Source organism: Scardinius erythrophthalmus, assembly GCF_964197995.2.
Source record: "Scardinius erythrophthalmus genome assembly, chromosome: 10".
Taxonomy (NCBI): Eukaryota; Metazoa; Chordata; class Actinopteri; order Cypriniformes; family Leuciscidae; genus Scardinius; species Scardinius erythrophthalmus.
In genome coordinates, this window is record NC_138230.1 from 29182023 (window position 1) to 29200744 (window position 18722).

At 37.7% G+C, this 18722-nt stretch overlaps 1 protein-coding gene across 1 annotated transcript in view; it reads right to left on the minus strand.

Moving 5' to 3' along the window:
- Positions 1-17287, minus strand: part of rims2b (regulating synaptic membrane exocytosis 2b) — a 181343-nt gene extending 164056 nt beyond the window's left edge. Inside the window, exons 1-2 of the mRNA XM_081376541.1 lie at positions 17107-17287; positions 16305-16474 (exon numbers count right to left, since the gene is read on the minus strand). Of these exons, the coding sequence (XP_081232667.1) occupies positions 16305-16459 (155 nt within the window). The 5' untranslated portion in view covers positions 16460-16474; positions 17107-17287. The remainder of the gene's footprint in view (positions 1-16304; positions 16475-17106) is intronic.
- Between the last annotated feature and the right edge of the window lie 1435 nt (positions 17288-18722).

Genomic DNA, 18722 nt, shown 5'->3' on the forward strand with positions numbered 1-18722 from the left:
ACTAGAGAGCGCAGCTCCATGGCCGATTCCGCTGAGGAAAGACCTGTTGTCTCAGGCCCAGGGAGCGATTTGGCACCCATACCCCGAGCTGTGGGCTCTGCATGTGTGGGTGATCAACTACCACCATTACGCCTCCCAGAGGGAGTGGTGAACATGATCACAGAGGCAAGAGCTCCGTGTACTAAACGGCTTTACAACTCTAAATGGTCAGTGTTTGCTGAGTGGTGCTCAGCTCATGATTTAAACCCGCTAAAAGGTGAGGTAACGGTGGTTCTTTCTTTCCTACAAGAGCTGTTGGACAGCGGGAGAACCCCTTCCATGCTCAAAGTGTACGTGGCGGCCATAGCAGCGTTCACATACCCTGCAAATGGCCAGTCGCTTGGAAAGAACGACCTCATAATTCGTTTCCTCAGGGGTGCTAGGAGGATGAATCCTCCTCGGCCACCCTCAGTTCCGGTTTGGGACCTTTCCACGGTCCTCGAGGCCATGAAAGGCAAACCATTTGAACCACTGCACACGGTAGAGTTAAAATACCTATCGTTTAAAACCGCTTTTCTGCTGGCGCTAGCTCTAAACTGCCCTTTGGGGGTGAGGGCCCACTCGACTAGAGGCATGGCCTCGTCGTGGGTATGGTCAAGTGGGGTTTCTATCCATGACATTTGTATGGCAGCAGGCTGGGCCTCGCTGTCTACATTTGTAAGGTTTTATAACCTGGAAGTACCCACATTACAGGCCAGACTGCTCTCAGTCTGATAATGCTATATTACCGTTGTCTACCCAACTCAGTTTGATTAGACTGTTGATATACTGTCCTGTGGCCCATGCAGTTTAAGGTGGTCATACTGCCTTAACTGTATAGATATACGTTAATGCACCTATCTCATAACACCGAGTCGTCCCGCCCTGTTATGCCGTTGTGATCACTTCACTTTACATGAGCCCCGGGCCACTGCCCTTGGCACATAAGTGTTTGAAATTCAGCACGCACGGCGTTTTACATAGGGTTCCCATAGCGTAAGCTAAACTTACGCAACACAAGAGTACTCTCGTAAGAGAACGACACTCGGTTACTAACGTAACCTCGGTTCTCTCTAGAGAGGGAACAAGTGTTGCGTAGCCTGCCGTGCTTGTGCTGCACTTTGGTTTCGCTTTTCGCTTTGGTTTTCACTTTGGTTTCGCTAGTCGACTGAAATCACTTGTGCAACCTGTGCAGGGGGGTTTTATAGGCGAAGCCACACCCTGTTTTGGCGGGCTATGGCGACAGCACGGGAAGGCTTCCCATTGGTGCTGGAGTCATGCCAAGACGCACTGATAGGTTGCAGCAGTTGCCGCAGAGCAGCCAATAGGCGCGCGAGCTGTCTCGCCTATGTCTGCCTGTTGCAGCAAATGCGTTTTACATTCTAAAAATGAAAGGATAATTTTTTTGCTTCAGTATTCTCGAGAAAAGGAGTTTTCCCGTAGCGTAAGCTAAACTTACGCAACACTCGTTCCCTCTCTAGAGAGAACTGAGATTACGTTAGTAACCGAGTGACGTTTTCTCCTATAATGCCTGATGAGTTTGAAGAACACTTGAAAAGAGATGAGACATGATATCTAAACAATATGTCCAGAACCTCTGACCGAAAAAAAGGCCCACAACATTAAAGATCCAGCAGTATATTTTGCTATGGGGAAGGGGTACTTTTTATCCCAAAACGTAGCGTCAGTTCTAGCAGGTCACGTTAGTCAAGCTCGCATCATTTTTTTTAGGTTTTCTGACCCTAAGACTTAACTCATTTCTGCAATTCTCTATCTGTGATCCTTTGAGAATCTTTGGCTACTCAAACTTTCTTCCTCATCATGCATTAAGACAATTACACATGTCCTCTTCCATGCAGATTCTTAACATTCCCTGTTGATTGGGTCTTCTTAATTAATGCCCTGATGTTGGAAATGGGAATTTTCAATGGTTTAGCTATTTTCTTACAGCCACTTCATTTCTGTCAGGACCACTATCGTCAAATACGATTGACAATTAGCATACAGTTAGGATTGGCGGTATGGTTCTGTTCTGGACAAGAACTCCCTGCGCATCCATGTAGCCTAGCATACCTTAGGGTAAACAGAACAGAACCAATATGAATGTATTGCAGATATCATTAATTAATCTGAATGTACAACATAATTAGAGAATTTTAGTCTGATTCAGGGGGAATCATAATGCCAAATCCTGACTGGGCGAGAGGAGGAGCTGGGGATGGAGGAGGGTAATTAGCTCCTGAGAGACGCGATAGCTACTGATAATACTGAAGGAGCTTATATATGTATACAGTGATAGTCACATCATAGTATTCCTATTGGTAGACGTGGATCAGCTGAGAGTCAACTGATGCGAGCTTGACTAACGTGACCTGCCAGAACTGACGCTACGCTTGATTTTGTGATTTTCAACAATCTTTTGCTGCACATCAAGTCAAGTCAAGTCAAGTCAAGTTTATTTATATAGCGCTTTTCACAACACAGGTTGTATCAAAGCAGCTTCACAGTAATAAATTAGAACAATACATCAATGTTTGTTTCTAGTGGAACGTCTACGTTTGGTAATGCTGATCAATAGTATCGTTGATTGATTAATTCAATTAAATATCCCCAAATATCCCCAACTGAGCAAGCCAAAGGCAACAGTGGCAAGGAACCGAAAAACTCCATCAGGTGACCTAATGGAGAAAAAAAAAACCTTGGGAGAACCCGGGCTCAGTCGGGGGCCAGTTCTCCTCTGGCGTTTATGAACTAGAGGTCGGATTTAACTGTAGGATTAAAAGTATTATATGAATGCCTGGCTGAAGAGATGCGTCTTTAATCTAGTTTTAAACTGGGAGAGCGAGTCTGAGCAACGAACAGTATCCGGAAGACTATTCCAGAGTTTTGGTGCTAAATGTGAAAATGCTCTCCCTCCTTTGGTGGACCTAGATATCCTAGGTATGACCAAAAGCCTCGAATTTAGTGACCTTAAAGAGCGCGATGGATTATAGGGCGATAGAAGATCCGTTAAATAGACTGGAGCTAAGCCGTTTAGGGCTTTATAAGTCAGTAGCAATACCTTGTAATTAATACGGAACTTTATAGGTAACCAATGTAGAGATGATAAAATCGGTGTTATATGATCCTATTTTCTTGATCTAGTTAGAACTCTAGCGGCGGCATTTTGGACTAACTGTAGCTTGTTTATTGAGGATGCAGGACAACCGGCTAATAACGCATTACAGTAATCTAGTCTCGAGGTCATGAATGCATGAACTAACTTTTCTGCATCAGAAACAGATAGCATATTACGTAGCTTAGCAATGTTTCTAAGGTGGAAAAAGGCTGTTCTTGTAACATATGAAATATGATTTTCAAAAGACAGGTTGCAGTCTAGTATAACACCCAGGTCTTTTACTGTAGAGGATGAAGTAACAGGACATCCTACTATGTTAAAGTTGTATTGTGAGAGGTTTTGTGGGTGGTTTTTTGAACCGATAAGTAGTACCTCTGTCTTGTCTGGATTTAATAAAAGAAAATTATGCGTCATCCAATCTTTTATATCTTTAACACACTCTGTCAATTTGGATAATTTAGCGTTTTCATCTGGCCGTGATGAAATATAGATTTGAGTGTCATCAGCATAAAAATGGAAACTTATTCCATGTTTCCTTATAATATTTCCAAGTGGCAGCATATATATTGAGAATAATAGAGGGCCTAACACAGATCCCTGCGGCACTCCATAGTTTACTGGAGTTATGATAGATTTTTCTCCATTTAAATAAACAAAATGGTAGCGGTCAGATAAATACGATCTAAACCAGCTTAATGCTTGTCCTTGAACACCAGTATAATTTTGTAGTCGATCTAAGAGTATTGTATGATCTATAGTATCGAACGCAGCACTAAGATCAAGTAAAACTAATATTGAGATACAGCCTTGGTCAGAAGCTAAAAGTAAATCATTTGTGATTTTAACGAGCGCAGTTTCAGTGCTATGATGCGGCCTGAACCCAGACTGAAACTTTTCATAGGTGTCATTTTCTTGTAAGAAAGAGCCCAGTTGAGCGGACACAATTTTTTCTAGTATTTTAGACATAAAAGGTAGATTTGAAATGGGTCTATAATTTACTAGATTATTCAGATCTAATTGTGGTTTCTTAATGAGAGGTTTTATAACTGCCAGTTTAAATGTTTTTGGAACATAACCTAAAGATAAAGACGAGTTAATAATATTGAGGAGAGGCTCTTCCACTACAGGTAACACTTCTTTCAATAATTTAGTTGGTATAGGATCTAGTAAACATGTTGTTGTTTTAGATGAAGTAAAAAGTTTATTTAACTCTTTTTGTTCTATAGTTGTAAAGCACTGTAATTGTTCTTGCGGGGTGATAATTGAGGCTGAATTATAAGGCGCGATTGAGGATTGAACGTTTACAATTGTGGTTCTGATGTTTTCTATTTTCTCAGTGAAGAACTTCATGAAATCATTACTACTAAACTGTAATGGAATATTTTGTTCAGGAGACATCTGTTTATTTGTTAGTCTCGCCACGGTGTTAAATAAGAACTTAGGATTGTTATGGTTGTTTTCTATTAGTTTGCGTAGATGCTCAGCCCTGGCCGCTTTTAGGGCCTTTTTATAACGTGACATACTGTCTTTCCATGCGATTCTAAAGACCTCTAAGTTGGTTTGTTTCCATTTACGCTCTAAATTACGGGTTTCTCTCTTTAGAACACGCGTAGTATTGTTGTACCATGGTGCTTTACTTTTCTCTCTGACCTTTTTTAATCTAATGGGCGCAACAATATCCAATGATCCAGAGAGAATGGTGCTCATAGTGCTAGTTAATTCCTCAAGTTCATCTGTTTGTTTGGGTTCACTGAGCAGCTGAGACAGATCCGATAAGCTGTTTGAAAAATGATCTATGGTGGATGGAAGGATTGTTCTGCCTAATCGATAACGCGGCGCAGCATGATATATTACAGGAGTACGTAATATGCAAGTTACCATGTAATGGTCAGTGACATCGTCACTTTGTGGAATGATATCTATATCGGTTGGATCGGTTCCATGTGATATAATTAAATCGAGTGTATGATTAAATCGATGAGTCGGTCCGGTAATGTTTCAGAACAAAGAATCAGAACTATATTCTTTGGTTTTACCTTTGTAATGGATGATTAAGGGGAATTTGTCATTTGTGTGACATCATAAATATTAATGGTAATGTTCTTCAGAAATATTTTACTCATAAAAAATTATCGGGGAGTCAATAATTGTGGCCAACGTGTAATGAGAGAAATACACGTTGTACACGTTGTATCCCCCCCCCACACACACACACACACACATTCATTAGTTTTTCTTCAATAAAATGAATTTATTTATTTATTTGTTTTTTAATGAAAGATCAAAAGGATAATCAATTCAGATTTATTTACACATCCTTTATTGATCATAATTACCAGTAATGACCACTACTGTATATCTCACAATTGAAAGAAAACATTTCAGAACTGTGAACACAATTGTGGCAAAAAAAGTTTATATCTTTATTTTTTTGCAATTGTGAGGTATGCTAAGCTTGCAACTGCAGGTTATAAAGTCTGAATTCCACGATATCAACTTGGATTTCAGAGAAAAAAAATTCTCTCAATTCAGACTTCATAACTCACAATTGCACATTTATATTTCACAATTGCGAGAAATAAAGTCAGAATTGTTATGTTACAAGATGGCTAATTCGTATAAATTCATACGACCTCACTCGTACGAATTCGTAAGATTTTTGCTAAATCAGACATATTTTACGAGTTGCCAAATTCGCATGAATTTGTATGAATGACCTACCCCTGACCCCGCCCCTAAACCTACCCATCACATGGGTTTAGACAAATCGTACGAACGAATTTGTACGAATTAGCCACCTTTTAATCACTCGTACGAATTGTTCGTGAGATAGCGTTGGAATTCCAAGGTAAATAAACTCAGAATTGCGAGATATAAACTTGAAATTGTAAGAAAAAAGTCCAAATTGAGAGTTTATATCTTTATATCTGGTAATTGTGCTTATTGTAAAGTCTGCATTGCAAGACAAAAAGCCGCAATTCACTTTTTTATTTTTATTCTGTGGCAGAAACAAGCTCTATAGTATTTAATCATCATCAGAGTTTATGAAGTTTGAACTGTAGGCTGAATATGGATGGCTGGTGTTCCTGTGTGCTCGAGATTTCACAATGGACTGTAGTTAAAATAATACTAAACCCACTGCTGATGACTTTGTATTTTTGTCATTAAAATCAAGACAAAATCTTATTGAAATAAACTTTATTTTACAGTGAAAATATTTTTTGTTATATTGTGATACACAATTAATCAAATTCAACATTTGAAATCATATAAGAAAATTATGAGATCATTGAAGAATGGCAGCCCCAATAAATAGGTAGACGGTTATAAAAATAAATATGAGTCATGTGTGTTACAGAAACAGACATACATAAACCAGCATGAATATAAAAATCATATAAACATGGAATATTTAAACAAAAAGAGAATAAATAATATGTAATGAGAGAAATATAACAGTTTTTCCTTATATGTGACTTTTGGTATTGTAAGTAACATTAAATTAATCTTTAATCTGAAGACCTTTAGAGTAAAACTACTTGAGTACTACCATATTTTCTCACTATTTCTGCAGCATATAGTATGCATACTCAACACAATATTATGCTCAAATGTGCAGCATACAACCAGGACGCATTGCATAGAACACCATATCCCACAATGCAATGTGTTCGACTGGGCCTTCCATTTCTGAACAAATTTTGTGCACCATATATGTGTTTATCGTCTTGTAGAAAAGCTACTTACCATGGTGGCTCTTTAACACATATTTTATGATGGTTGTCAGTGTATTACAAAGGTACAAAATGCATCTTAGTACTTCAGTATGTTGGTAAAATAACATTATATCAGTTAATGAAATAAATTTAAAGTCCAGTGAGATTACAGTACAGTTACTGTACTGTTGTTGTATATACTATAGTCTGTGTAAAAAAGTAGCATACTTGTACAGCAACTTTTTAAAGCCAGCACAAACAAGCATAGTGTTAATCCTGTTACACAACAGGTTTGACATAAGACTGATTACTTGAGACTGAGGTCTCTTAAAAGGTCATATATGACAGAGATGAGTTTATGGCATCATGGGGGAAAAGAAAATTCCCAAACTTTAATATGGAAATATTTTTTGGTCCTGTGGAAATCCCAGTGTACGTTTGGCCAGCTAAACACTGTGCCTTTCAGAACAAGTAAAGAGATTACAACCTGTTATTAGCCAATCAGCATTGGCCATTCTAAATGCCTGACACTAAGTCCTAATACAGTACAGCTCTGATGCAGAGATCAAGTGCACTTGCACCACTGTAGATTTGTACATGGTGTTTAGGATCGTTATTGTGTTCGAAATTACACATTCGATCTACAGATCCTCCATACTAGCCTTGCAGTGTAAAGCTCTATTCGGACAGAATTGCTTTTACATGGAGAGGTGGGGTAAAGTAATTATTTCCAGAGCTTCTCAGTAATTTTAGTCCCATCCGAATGTGCCATCTCAGTAATCATTAAATACTGTAATTAAATTTCCTCTATAAAAGTAGTTTTCTGCAGTTTTTCAAGTATGGAGGCGCTTTAAGAAGCATTTAGTTGCTTTCTAGGGGGTGGGATGTCAAGTCTGTGGCAAACCTCAAGTGTTTTCCACATACTATTCAGATCAAATAAAGGTCGAAAGCACTTGTTAGTGGCACAAAACTTATTTTAGCTCTAGGTAAGTGCCTTTTACCAATAGAATCCAATCTGAATTGAATTAATTTCATTAATAAATTGTTCGACCAGACCTGACTGTTATATATACATATCAGGAAGCAATGCAATACGCACATGACAACAGGGAGGTGACAGCGGTGTGTAAATTGAGTTACCCCTCCCACTTCTGGTAGTTTTACTTCTGGTAGATTTCTTATCCCGTACGAATTGGCAAATTATATTACATACGTCTTACATTAGATTACACACACATAGATTAATGTCACATATTTTCATAAAAGAGATAGTTTAACCAAAAATGAAAATTCTGAGCATTCCCCAATTCTTAAATGCCACACTCACTCAGTGTGCTGTAATAAGGAATATCCGAAGGACTTTCTCTCTTAAATCTGCCTTTGTGCATTATGTGACATTATGACACAATTACGAAGACATACAGACAAGTCCAATCAAATTCCAACTCAGATGTTAAAAGAAGTCTTAATTTAGTTCTAAATTTAAAGTTGAAAGCACATAATAGATACAATGTGCTTTATGAGAGACAACTTTATTTGTCATTTAGCAGATATGTTTTTCGGTGCGCTAATTGCTGGGACTCTCCCCCTGGTGCATCCTGGGGAAAGGTGCCTTACCCAAGGGCACAGAATTGACAGGTGGTTCCCAGTAATTCATTTCATTAGTGGCCCTACCTGACACTAAACCAGCAACATTAAAATTACCAGACTAGACCAGACATAACAAGCTCAATCCCAGCATAGACGAAGAAGTTGTAAACATTGAAAATCTCTGCGAACAGTAGTACTGTGAACTCTAGTCAACACTTGCAAAATTGTATGCGCTATAATGCTAGATGATTAGTGAACAAGAAATTAGTAATCTGATCAAATACATAACTAATATATACTAATTTAACTAGTTAACTATAATAATAAATAACTAGTTATTTATGTTAAATGTTAAACTTTATAGTGTTTTTGATCCACTTAAGTAGATAGTACATTATATATAATATGAAGTACTTCATATATAATTAAATAATTACTTTTATTGTTTTTGAAATATGGAGTACATTTCAGTGTACTGATGAATGTACTGACAAGCATTTATGGTAAACTAAAATATCTTGTAATGTAACTTCTATTGAAACTTGAAAAGGTTGCAATTTAGTACATTTAAAATATATTAACTTTAAATGTAATATCGAATAACACACTTCAGTTAAAATTATAATCTCTTATATAAAGCTCTTTACATGTGTTTTAGTATGTTAGTCAAGACATCGAAATAAGTGCACTTCTTTAAAACATGACAAATTAATTAAATTAATAAAACAAAATTATTTAATATGTACTTACCAGTAAGTAAAAAAAAATATTTTGACATTACTACAAAGTGTACTTAAGTCATGAAAGTGTACTCTCATTAAGTACAATTAAGTGGCTTTTTTTATTTAATTAATATACTATTATCTGCTAGCCTAGAAATCTAGACGCACCCTAGCGGCAGCAAAAATTATTTTGCAGCCAGGGTAGTCTATCAACTCTCCATTGACTTTCGAGCTGGAAAAACCTAAATTGGGTCAGGCTAATCACGTCGTGTATAGAGTAGGCGGGGCGGGCTTAACATAATGACGACAGAGTTGCGACGGTTCCCTGTTACTTGAAAACAAAGAATGGCGGCTGCTGGCGAACAGTTTTTCGAATCGGCTTTGGCCGCGAATCCGGAGGACTTGGAAGTTAAGCTGTTCTTTGAGAAAAGAGCAAAGAACGGCACTTAAGTAATTCTTAAAAAAGGAAGATGTGTTCGTAGTTTTGCCGGCCAGATTCAAAAGTTGAATCTATCAACTAACGTTAGCTCCGCTGTTGGGAAAACATAAAACAGTTTATATATATATATATATATATATATTCTTTTAAGATTTGAAGTACACACTACAAGTACATTCAAAACAATTACGCAACTATACTTCCAAACTCTCTCGACAGGTACAGCCAAAATCTGGCATGCCAGAATGGTCAAACAAGCAAACAAAGTTTTGAAAGAGCCACTTGTTTGCATTTAAGTCAACCTATAAATAGCTTAGAGATGACTCTGCACATAAACTGGAACACACAAACTTAAATGCACCAACATCTGTATTCAACAAGGTATGAGATTTTTTCCACCATCAGAGGTTTATCATACCACTTCACTGTTCCATTCTCTAGCTGAGGAGGACAAACCCACCAGACACCTCTTAAAGGAGAGAGTGTGTGTGATACTTAAGTACTACTATCAAAACAGACACACAGAGATGAAGATACAGACTATAACATGTTGCAGTGGGTCTGCACTTACTTGATTAATACTTAACCAGTACTTGACTGACTTTGCAAAAACTCTCTAATCTTCATAAGAAGCCTCATTTTTCCATAGATCATCACTCTTAGCACTTAATACTCAGGAGTGAGTGCACAAGATATGAATGTATCTGCTAAAAAGCACAGTGTCACCTCAGATGACCGCCTGTGTGCTCTTTTAGCATGCCCTGCCACAGTACATTTCAAAATCAGCCACTGATATTGGGGATGTGCAACACTACATTCAAAAAACAGCTAGACGGAGTAGACAGAATCAAACAAATTGAACTTTGAGTTGTCAACTATTTTTAACTTTTCCCGAATTTATACAAGCAATGGCAACAGATTACTCTGAATGTGTACAGACATGAACAGACTGATAGATGTTTTTTGTCTAAATTGTCTCAGTTCAACAAGCATGGGTGTTTCTATGTATGTTTTATGCCTGCTACAGACTGTACAATTTCGGCAATCCTATACGATCATTACAAATCACACTGTACGACATGGATCGAATAAACTTGGGCACGACATGTATGTAGACTGTACGATGATGACACCTATTGACTCGTAGGCTATGACGCACATGTAAGGGATAATGTACATCCAGCCAGTTGTTCTCTCAGAATAAACCCCCTTAAGGCTGATGAGGACCCTGATGCGAAGCCCGCTTATTACACGCCTACTTGCCACAAGTAAATAATTAGACACGAATTATTGATCTGAGTTGAAATATTTTATTAAGTCTTTAAATACAAAGCTTCCACGAAGAGAGCAGTTGCTAGGGCGGCAAGTTCAAACTAGACGGACATTTAAGAGATAACCAGTCAGAATCAAGTATTCCACAGAGCCGTGTAATAAAGAAGAATAAAACATCAGCATGCGCTAGTGGTAAACAAATAGAGCAAGATGAATTGCACTTTGGCAATTGTGGTTTTTATGTGTGCTGAAAAATAGAGGAGAAAGCAAAAGAGGAGAATATGGACGCGATCATGGCTAGGGAAAAGAGGCCATGTAAAAGTTTTAGCGCCATGTTGCATTGATCAATAAGCCATTTCATGTTGCATTTTTATTGGCTAGTCAGTAGACGTAGGATGTAGCAGCAAACACACAGTGAGATGATCATGCTAAACTTCTGACACTGTCAGAAAATTATCGCATGCTATCTTTGGTCGCAAGGCCGTGACAATGGGTGTCTTTGAACCTCTCTCACTGTACCAGGTAGGACCACCATTTAGGAGCCACAACCAAAGAAATTGCCACAATTGGTCATCAACATCCCAAAATTTAGAAGTAAAAAGCTATTTTCTATCAAGTTTTTGACCCTCTTTCGAACACTCCATTTTGATAGGCGTTCTGCATTCAAGACTTGCAAGTTATGCCCACTGCTATGATTGGGTAACAGTTAACTTCATCTGAATGGTACGCAACTTGGTAAAGGTTTTGGCACTTTCTGTGTGAACACAAAAAAAAAATCATGGACATGATTCAAAAAGGTCAAATGGTCCTGAAAAAAATAGTCACACTTGTATTGTTCGCGGTCAATTGTTTGACCGCATTGGAAATAAACAGGAGACGAATTTTATCAATTTGAAACTTTTGTTACTGTGCACAAACAAATTCTTATTGAAAGCTAATTTTTTTGAGATATCAACCTCAAATTTGGATTTTCTCAGAGTTTTAGAGTAAAACATGTTTTGGAAAATATTTCATATACACATTTAAAATTGTATATTTTTGTGAATTTTTTATAACAATAAATTTTAGATGTACAGTATATATTTTATATTATAAAATATAATATAAAAATATATATATATATATATTTTTACTTTTTTCACTTCAGCAATAATCTGCCAAGTGTCGTCTTTAAAAAGAGATCAAACTTAAGTTTGCACCAAAGCATTCAAGATTTATGACAGTTTAAATAGGAAATTTCATTAGGCCTATGCTCAAAAAATGAATAAATGTATTATAACTACTGCATACATATAATATATTCCATAAAATCCCATAAAAAAAAAAGAATATGCAGTAAAATAAAGCGAACAAACGTCTTACTGGCACGATCTGACTGGAACTTCGTTAAAAAACAAAGTTCACGCGTTATTAATGTTAGGATGTTAGGATCACAAGGATGGCAATGCAAAAAAATATATTTTTTTCACAATTTGTGGTCCTTCACGTCTTGTAATCCTCAGAGGCATCTCTAACATTGTGTTGCTGGAGTAATCGATCCTGTGTTTGCGTCTGTCTCGTATTTATGGCAGAGAGACAATGATGTAGAAGTAGGCGTTGATGGCGTTCTGTAGAGGCGGTCTTTCGTCGCACTCCGATGTGATAATGTGACAAAATCCGAAACAAGTCGTTTTCTGAGCTTGGTTTCAATAAAAGCTGTTTTTGGACAAACAAAGTTTTAAGTTCTGAAACTTACAGGAAATGTTTTATAATACAATGACCTCTTATATGTCAAAAGATCAATAAAAATTTGATTTCTCAATTTATGGTACATTTGAATTCAAATGCTATACAACTACCATACATTTAAATTGTAATTTTGGAGCACCATACAAACAAAAAGACACAAATAACTGCTCACTGGACTCATATGCCCCTGGCAAAACTAGAAAGCTATTCTTAATTGTTGTTTTTTTCTTGGATTTTAAATCCATGATACTTAATTACACATGTGTGAGAAAGACATTGGTGAACTACACAGACTACTAATTAATAAGACAGTGATCAGATTAAGCCACAGTATCCAACCCAGATCAGAGAGACTGACATCTGACCGTGTGACCGTGAGATCTCCAGTGGCACAGGCTTCAAAACTGTGTCAGTTAAACAAGTTCATGTCAGGTGCCAATACAGCCAAAGAAAGAGATGGAGCTCATTTAAAGTGAAGAACTTTACATTCTCTCTAACTGCTAGAATAAAACAAATATTCATATAATGTTTTACAACATGAATGATTCTTAGGTTTGATTAGAGGGATGTACATTTACATTTCTTTGATTACATCTTTTAAAATCCTAACTCAAATTATAAGCGATTTTTTTTTTAAGCATCATTAATAAAAGAGCAATCACACACTAAATACAGCACATAGCAATTAGTTATGTAGAATAACTGGATGGTTGAAATCGTCATCTTGGAATTATAAGGTTCTATCTGAGTTATTCACATATTCTTATTCTGTGAGAACTTATTTACATTATGTGAATGTGATGGTTTTTTTTAAGTTGTGTACATTTTGGGACTTTTTATTTAGAAAACAAAAAGGTTCTATCAACAAAGTCAAATGGAATGCAAAAAACTTTGAAGCTCAATATCTCAAAACCGCTCAGAATGCAGATAGAACCTTTTAATTCCAAGAGGGCAAAATGTGTCCAAAATGCTTCTTGCTCTTCTGTTTTCACTCCTCGTGCTTTGTTACTTCCCTGTGGTTGAGTTAGGCAGTGAAAGCATTGATTTTTTTAAGCTATCAATGTCCTATTATACCTTCAACACAACAACAGTGTTAACGGATCATTTGGAGTTGACAAATATCTGTTTCTATTTTAATCTATTTTAAAATGTAATTTATTACTGCAGAATTTTCAGCATTATTACTCCAGTCTTCAGTGTCACATGATCCTTCAGAAATAAGTCTGATATGCTGAAACATTTTTTATTATCAATGTTGAAAACAGTTGTGCTTCATAACACTTTTGTGGAAACCGTGTGATTTTTTTTTTTTTTTTTTTTGGATTCTTTGATAAATAGAAACTTCAAATGAACAACATTTATTTGAAATAGAAAATTAGATTTTTTACGAAATCTTTTAACATTATAAATGGCGTTACTGTCACTGTTTATCAAAATATCATTAAAAAAGAGCTTTTTTAAAAAAAGGAACCATTTCAGCCATAATCCAGACATGCTGACATTATGCATTTACCGATTATGCATTATGCATTTACCATTTAATGATCAATGATAGCCTATGGCTTATCAGAAACTGGCTTATCTGACCTGTCACCACAAAAGTGTGATAAACACTAGAGGCATCAAAACATGCCACTATCCCAACAATTCACTCTGTAAGTGTGAGAGTTGAGAGTGCAATCAAGCACATCTTGAAATAAGAGCTTCAATTATATATATATTAATATATATATATTAAATCAGGTGATAATACAGGCGAGTTACACCAGCTTCAAATGGTTAGTTCATAACAGAATAGTCTCAGTTTTCCATTGACAAGCAGGCACATGGCAGAGGCGTACTGCAGCTGGAGCTCACGCTGTTTGGCACCGATGGTGGTCAGGTGGTCTACAAACAGACCTGAGCGGGTACACTGGCACAGAATTAGAAGTTCACTGGGTTCACTCCAGCCTTGGAACTTAGAGCCAAGTGGGCCACTCCAGTAAATAATGTCTACTCTCTCTCTTTCTAAAAAGAGAGCCGACTGCCTCTAAGAGCAAATCTTAACGGAAAGAATTAGAACCAGACAGCAAGAGAAACAGATAAACTGTTAGATAAACAGATGCTTAATTATGGGATAGTTGAAATAGATTAAATTCTTCCCAGTGCCTTGGGGCCTTGAGCAATATACTTATAGCTGAATTGTAGATAAAACCATCAGTTTACTCTGTCTCTAGTAAAGCAAAGTCCAGTGTGTAGCAGTGCTTATACAGAAATAGCAGATGACTGTAACATAGCGTAATCCAGGGTATGAGCAATTGATGATCATGTCAAATCTTTGTACAGACATTCGGATGCTCTTGATTCCATTGAAGTACAAGGCGCTCTTTTGGATTATTCTCAAATCATGCTGGTAAACATGATCATCAGGTTTCATACAAACTCATACAGCTCATGCAGCTCAAGTGCATGAATTAAAACAAAAGAGGGGGGACAAATTAAATTCCAAGAAATGTACTCTTAGTTTTCACTCAAATTTATTTATATACTGTATATAACATAGATTTTATACATACATATATATATATAAATTAGCAAATAAAAATATTTTAAGATTCGGCATATTCTGCATTAATTAAGATTCCACACTCCAAAATATCAGATTCGAATACTCCCACTGAATCACTCAATGTTTTCAAATATGTGTACAGTACACTATAACAATTAAACAAGGATTACAACAATGCAGAAGTAGAGGAATCTTTGCATGTTACACTGCAGGACGCCACTGTCACTGCTTGACATCATGTCAACTCCCTACCAACTACCAGCAAACAGGTGCACCCCTGCGATTAATCCAGCATGTCAAGCAAACACAAGCAGAGAGAGAAATACTTTCTGCCAGCACACACCGCTCCATACATGCATCGACTCAGAAGAAAACACATCCGCACTGCGAGCGCGAGTGGACAGCGTCGTGGTGCTGAAAACACCGCGCGGAGCTTCCACGGCAACCGCAATCGCGGCAAATATACTTGCGCTAGGTTTCGCGTTAATGTTTAACGTCTGACCTATTCGACAGCACGCATTAAAAAGTGTAGTAATCTCTGGTAAACGGCAGCTGATGGTATTTTTAGCGAAGATGGCGCCCACAGCTAACCCAACCCACCAGAGCCTCACAGAATGACCACAACTGAGACAAAATACTACATGCACACACGGCGCCGCGCGAGCCACGAAAACCTCCGAGGCGCGTGACATTGGCCTCTCTGATGGTTAACCCGGGCATTTTGTCCGGGCCCCTCTCAACAATAGCCTAATATTGACAGTCTACGTAAGCAGACGTATTACATTTCAGGAGACAGTCATGCTGAAAATAACAGGGAGGGTTTTTAAAGAGACAAATGCAGCCATCATCCACAAGCCTGTGACTGCAGCACTGTGAGCCAGACACTCTTTTAAATACAGGTTATGCCATAGTAGAACCGTTTTTGGTTCCCTAAAGAAGCTTTTAGTCAAGAGTTCTGAAAATAACCATTTTTTAACGTGAAGAACAGTTTAATAATACAAAGAACCTTCTTCCACTATAAAGAACCTTTTGTGTAATGGATGTTAAAAGGTTCTCCATTGAACCATTTGCCAATAAAGAAGAATTACTTTTAAGAGTGCAGAGCCCTCAAACACTCTCTATTAAGGGTGCTGAACACAATCAGCTGGCTTACTTCAGCATGGACTGCTCTTTCTCCTCCTCTTTCTTCTGTCGGTCCATGACCGAGAGGATGATCTTCCTCTCCTCCTCGGTGAGGTGGCTCAGATCCGGCATGTCCGGTGGAGCAGGAGCCGCAGGGGATGCGGCCGGGGCCCCCCGAGCTGACATTTTCAGGTGTAGCTGCTGCTGAAAGAGCAATGGATGAACATTAAATACATCTGCAGAGAATCCATGCAGCCTACATGTGCTCTTGTTCTAGACTTATGGGATACATAATTGTATGGATATCGCTCATAAAAATAACAGTGATGCCAAAGAATAACCATTTTTGGTACCCCCAAAGAACCTTTCAGAGAACAAAATATAGAAAGAAAAAAAGATAATAATATATATATATATATATATACATATATATATATATGTTTTTTTTATTTTAGTATATAGTTTTTAGAGTGTATAGTAGTCAAAATGCCATTATGTCCTGATCCTGAAGGCGGTATGTTTTATGACAACACATTATGTCATCTATGATACCATCAGATTCATCACACACAGCCGGTGTATGTACATTGTAGATGTAGTACATTTAGAAAATTATTAACGATAAACAGTATAAACCCGTGACAGCATGGGGAACGCGTGTAGTAGGCTACGGTTCACAATGTAGCTTGTCACGCTGACAAGTAAAAACAAGCATCTTCTGAGAATAAGGTGTAAAACCCTGGGGGCTTCTCGAGTTACATGCCGGTTTCCGGGAGCCGAGGGCATCCCAAGCATGCCTGTCGAATGTGTTTGGAGAGAAAACGAGTGCTTGCCTTTTATTTCGCAATCATGGTGAATGCAGTCTAACCCATGGCTGCTGCTGCGAAGAGCTCTCGCGCATCGTCCAATGGCGGGGCGCGCGATCCCTTATTGCGGTTATCGGCGTCCTCGCTCGCAACCTTCCCCACGATTCCCTCCTGGTTGCTGCTGCTAACTCCAAGAGATTTCTTGAATGCACAAAAATGGATGCGGTTGGGGAAACGGTCTGATAGGAGAGCGAGGCGGAGCGACGGTCTTACGTAGGATGAAGATCAGATGGTCCAGTCTCGCGGGCGGGGGCAGCGGAAGTGCGCGCGCCCGGACACATTCATACATTCATTGACAGGAGGCGCGAGAGGAGCTGGAGCTGTGATGTAGGCCAGTGGTTCCCAACAGGGGGGTCGCGGCCCACAAGGGGGCCTCAGCGAGCTCTGTGGGGGGTCGCGTCGTATTTTGAATAGTTTTGAGCAATGAGCATTAAATACAAGTCCTTAACTTTTTTCTGTTCAAAATTTACAAAATGTATATTATGAGCGAGTTCATCATGAATCCATTTTCCAATCCGTGTTTTTGTCTTATCCTGAACCACTATGGTACACCTATAATAAGTGTTTACATTGGGACTATTTCACACTGGTTCGGATCGCTGCCGCTGCGGAGTAGCCCAGTACCTGGGTGACTCGTCATAGACGTACACAGAGAGAAGTAGTTCCGGCTACAATGTTCTTCCGAAAGACGCATTATTATAAACGCAAGTTTATTATCGCTCGTTATAGCGCCAAAAGCGTCAAGAATAAAGCCTCACATTGATAAAGCCTCACAAATAACATGCAAGTATTGAGGTCCCAGACAGCAGTCATTTTTGTTATTGCATTTTTAAATAGGGCCACTTTATAGGCTACTCCTAGGCTTACGTTTTTAAATTACAAAGCGCCTACTGATGTTTTTGTTATTGTATTTTCAATATTATAGGCTATTATTTGTGCATAAACATATCTGGTTATAGTAAACACACCGTTTGCTTGAAAACAACATATTCTTTCATCCTTGCTGCAAGTTTACAAGAGCAATAATATCATTAAATGTGAAGGGGGGCCCTAAAATATTTTCTTGGGAAAAGGGGGGTCTCAGACAAAAAAAGGTTGGGAACCACTGATGTAGGCTATGGTGATAAGTCATCATTTTAATGGTTTATGTCTCAGATAGTAATACTCTGTCTATTAGTTTAAATTCCGTTTTTTTTTTTCCTCAGACCTCTCTAAGAAGCATGTTAGTATACTTACGTAACTGCATCAAATTAATGTCAAACCAAATTCTGGGAAGACCATTACGAAACTGAAATACATAGGACTAACCCAAAACTAAAAATGAATTGAGTGGCAGATTATAATCATACCATATTAAATGAAATGTCAAAATAATTACATTTGAACTCTTGTTAAAATTGGACCTCAGTTTACAATAAGCTACCTTATTAGAACAAATAATCAAATAAAAAATCAAAAGATCACAAATTTGGTGTCAGTAAGATTGTTTTTTTTTTTTTTTTTTTTTGTTTTTCAGTAAGGACGCATTATATTGATCAAAAGTGACAATAAATACATTTCTGATATTTGAATTCATAATTTTA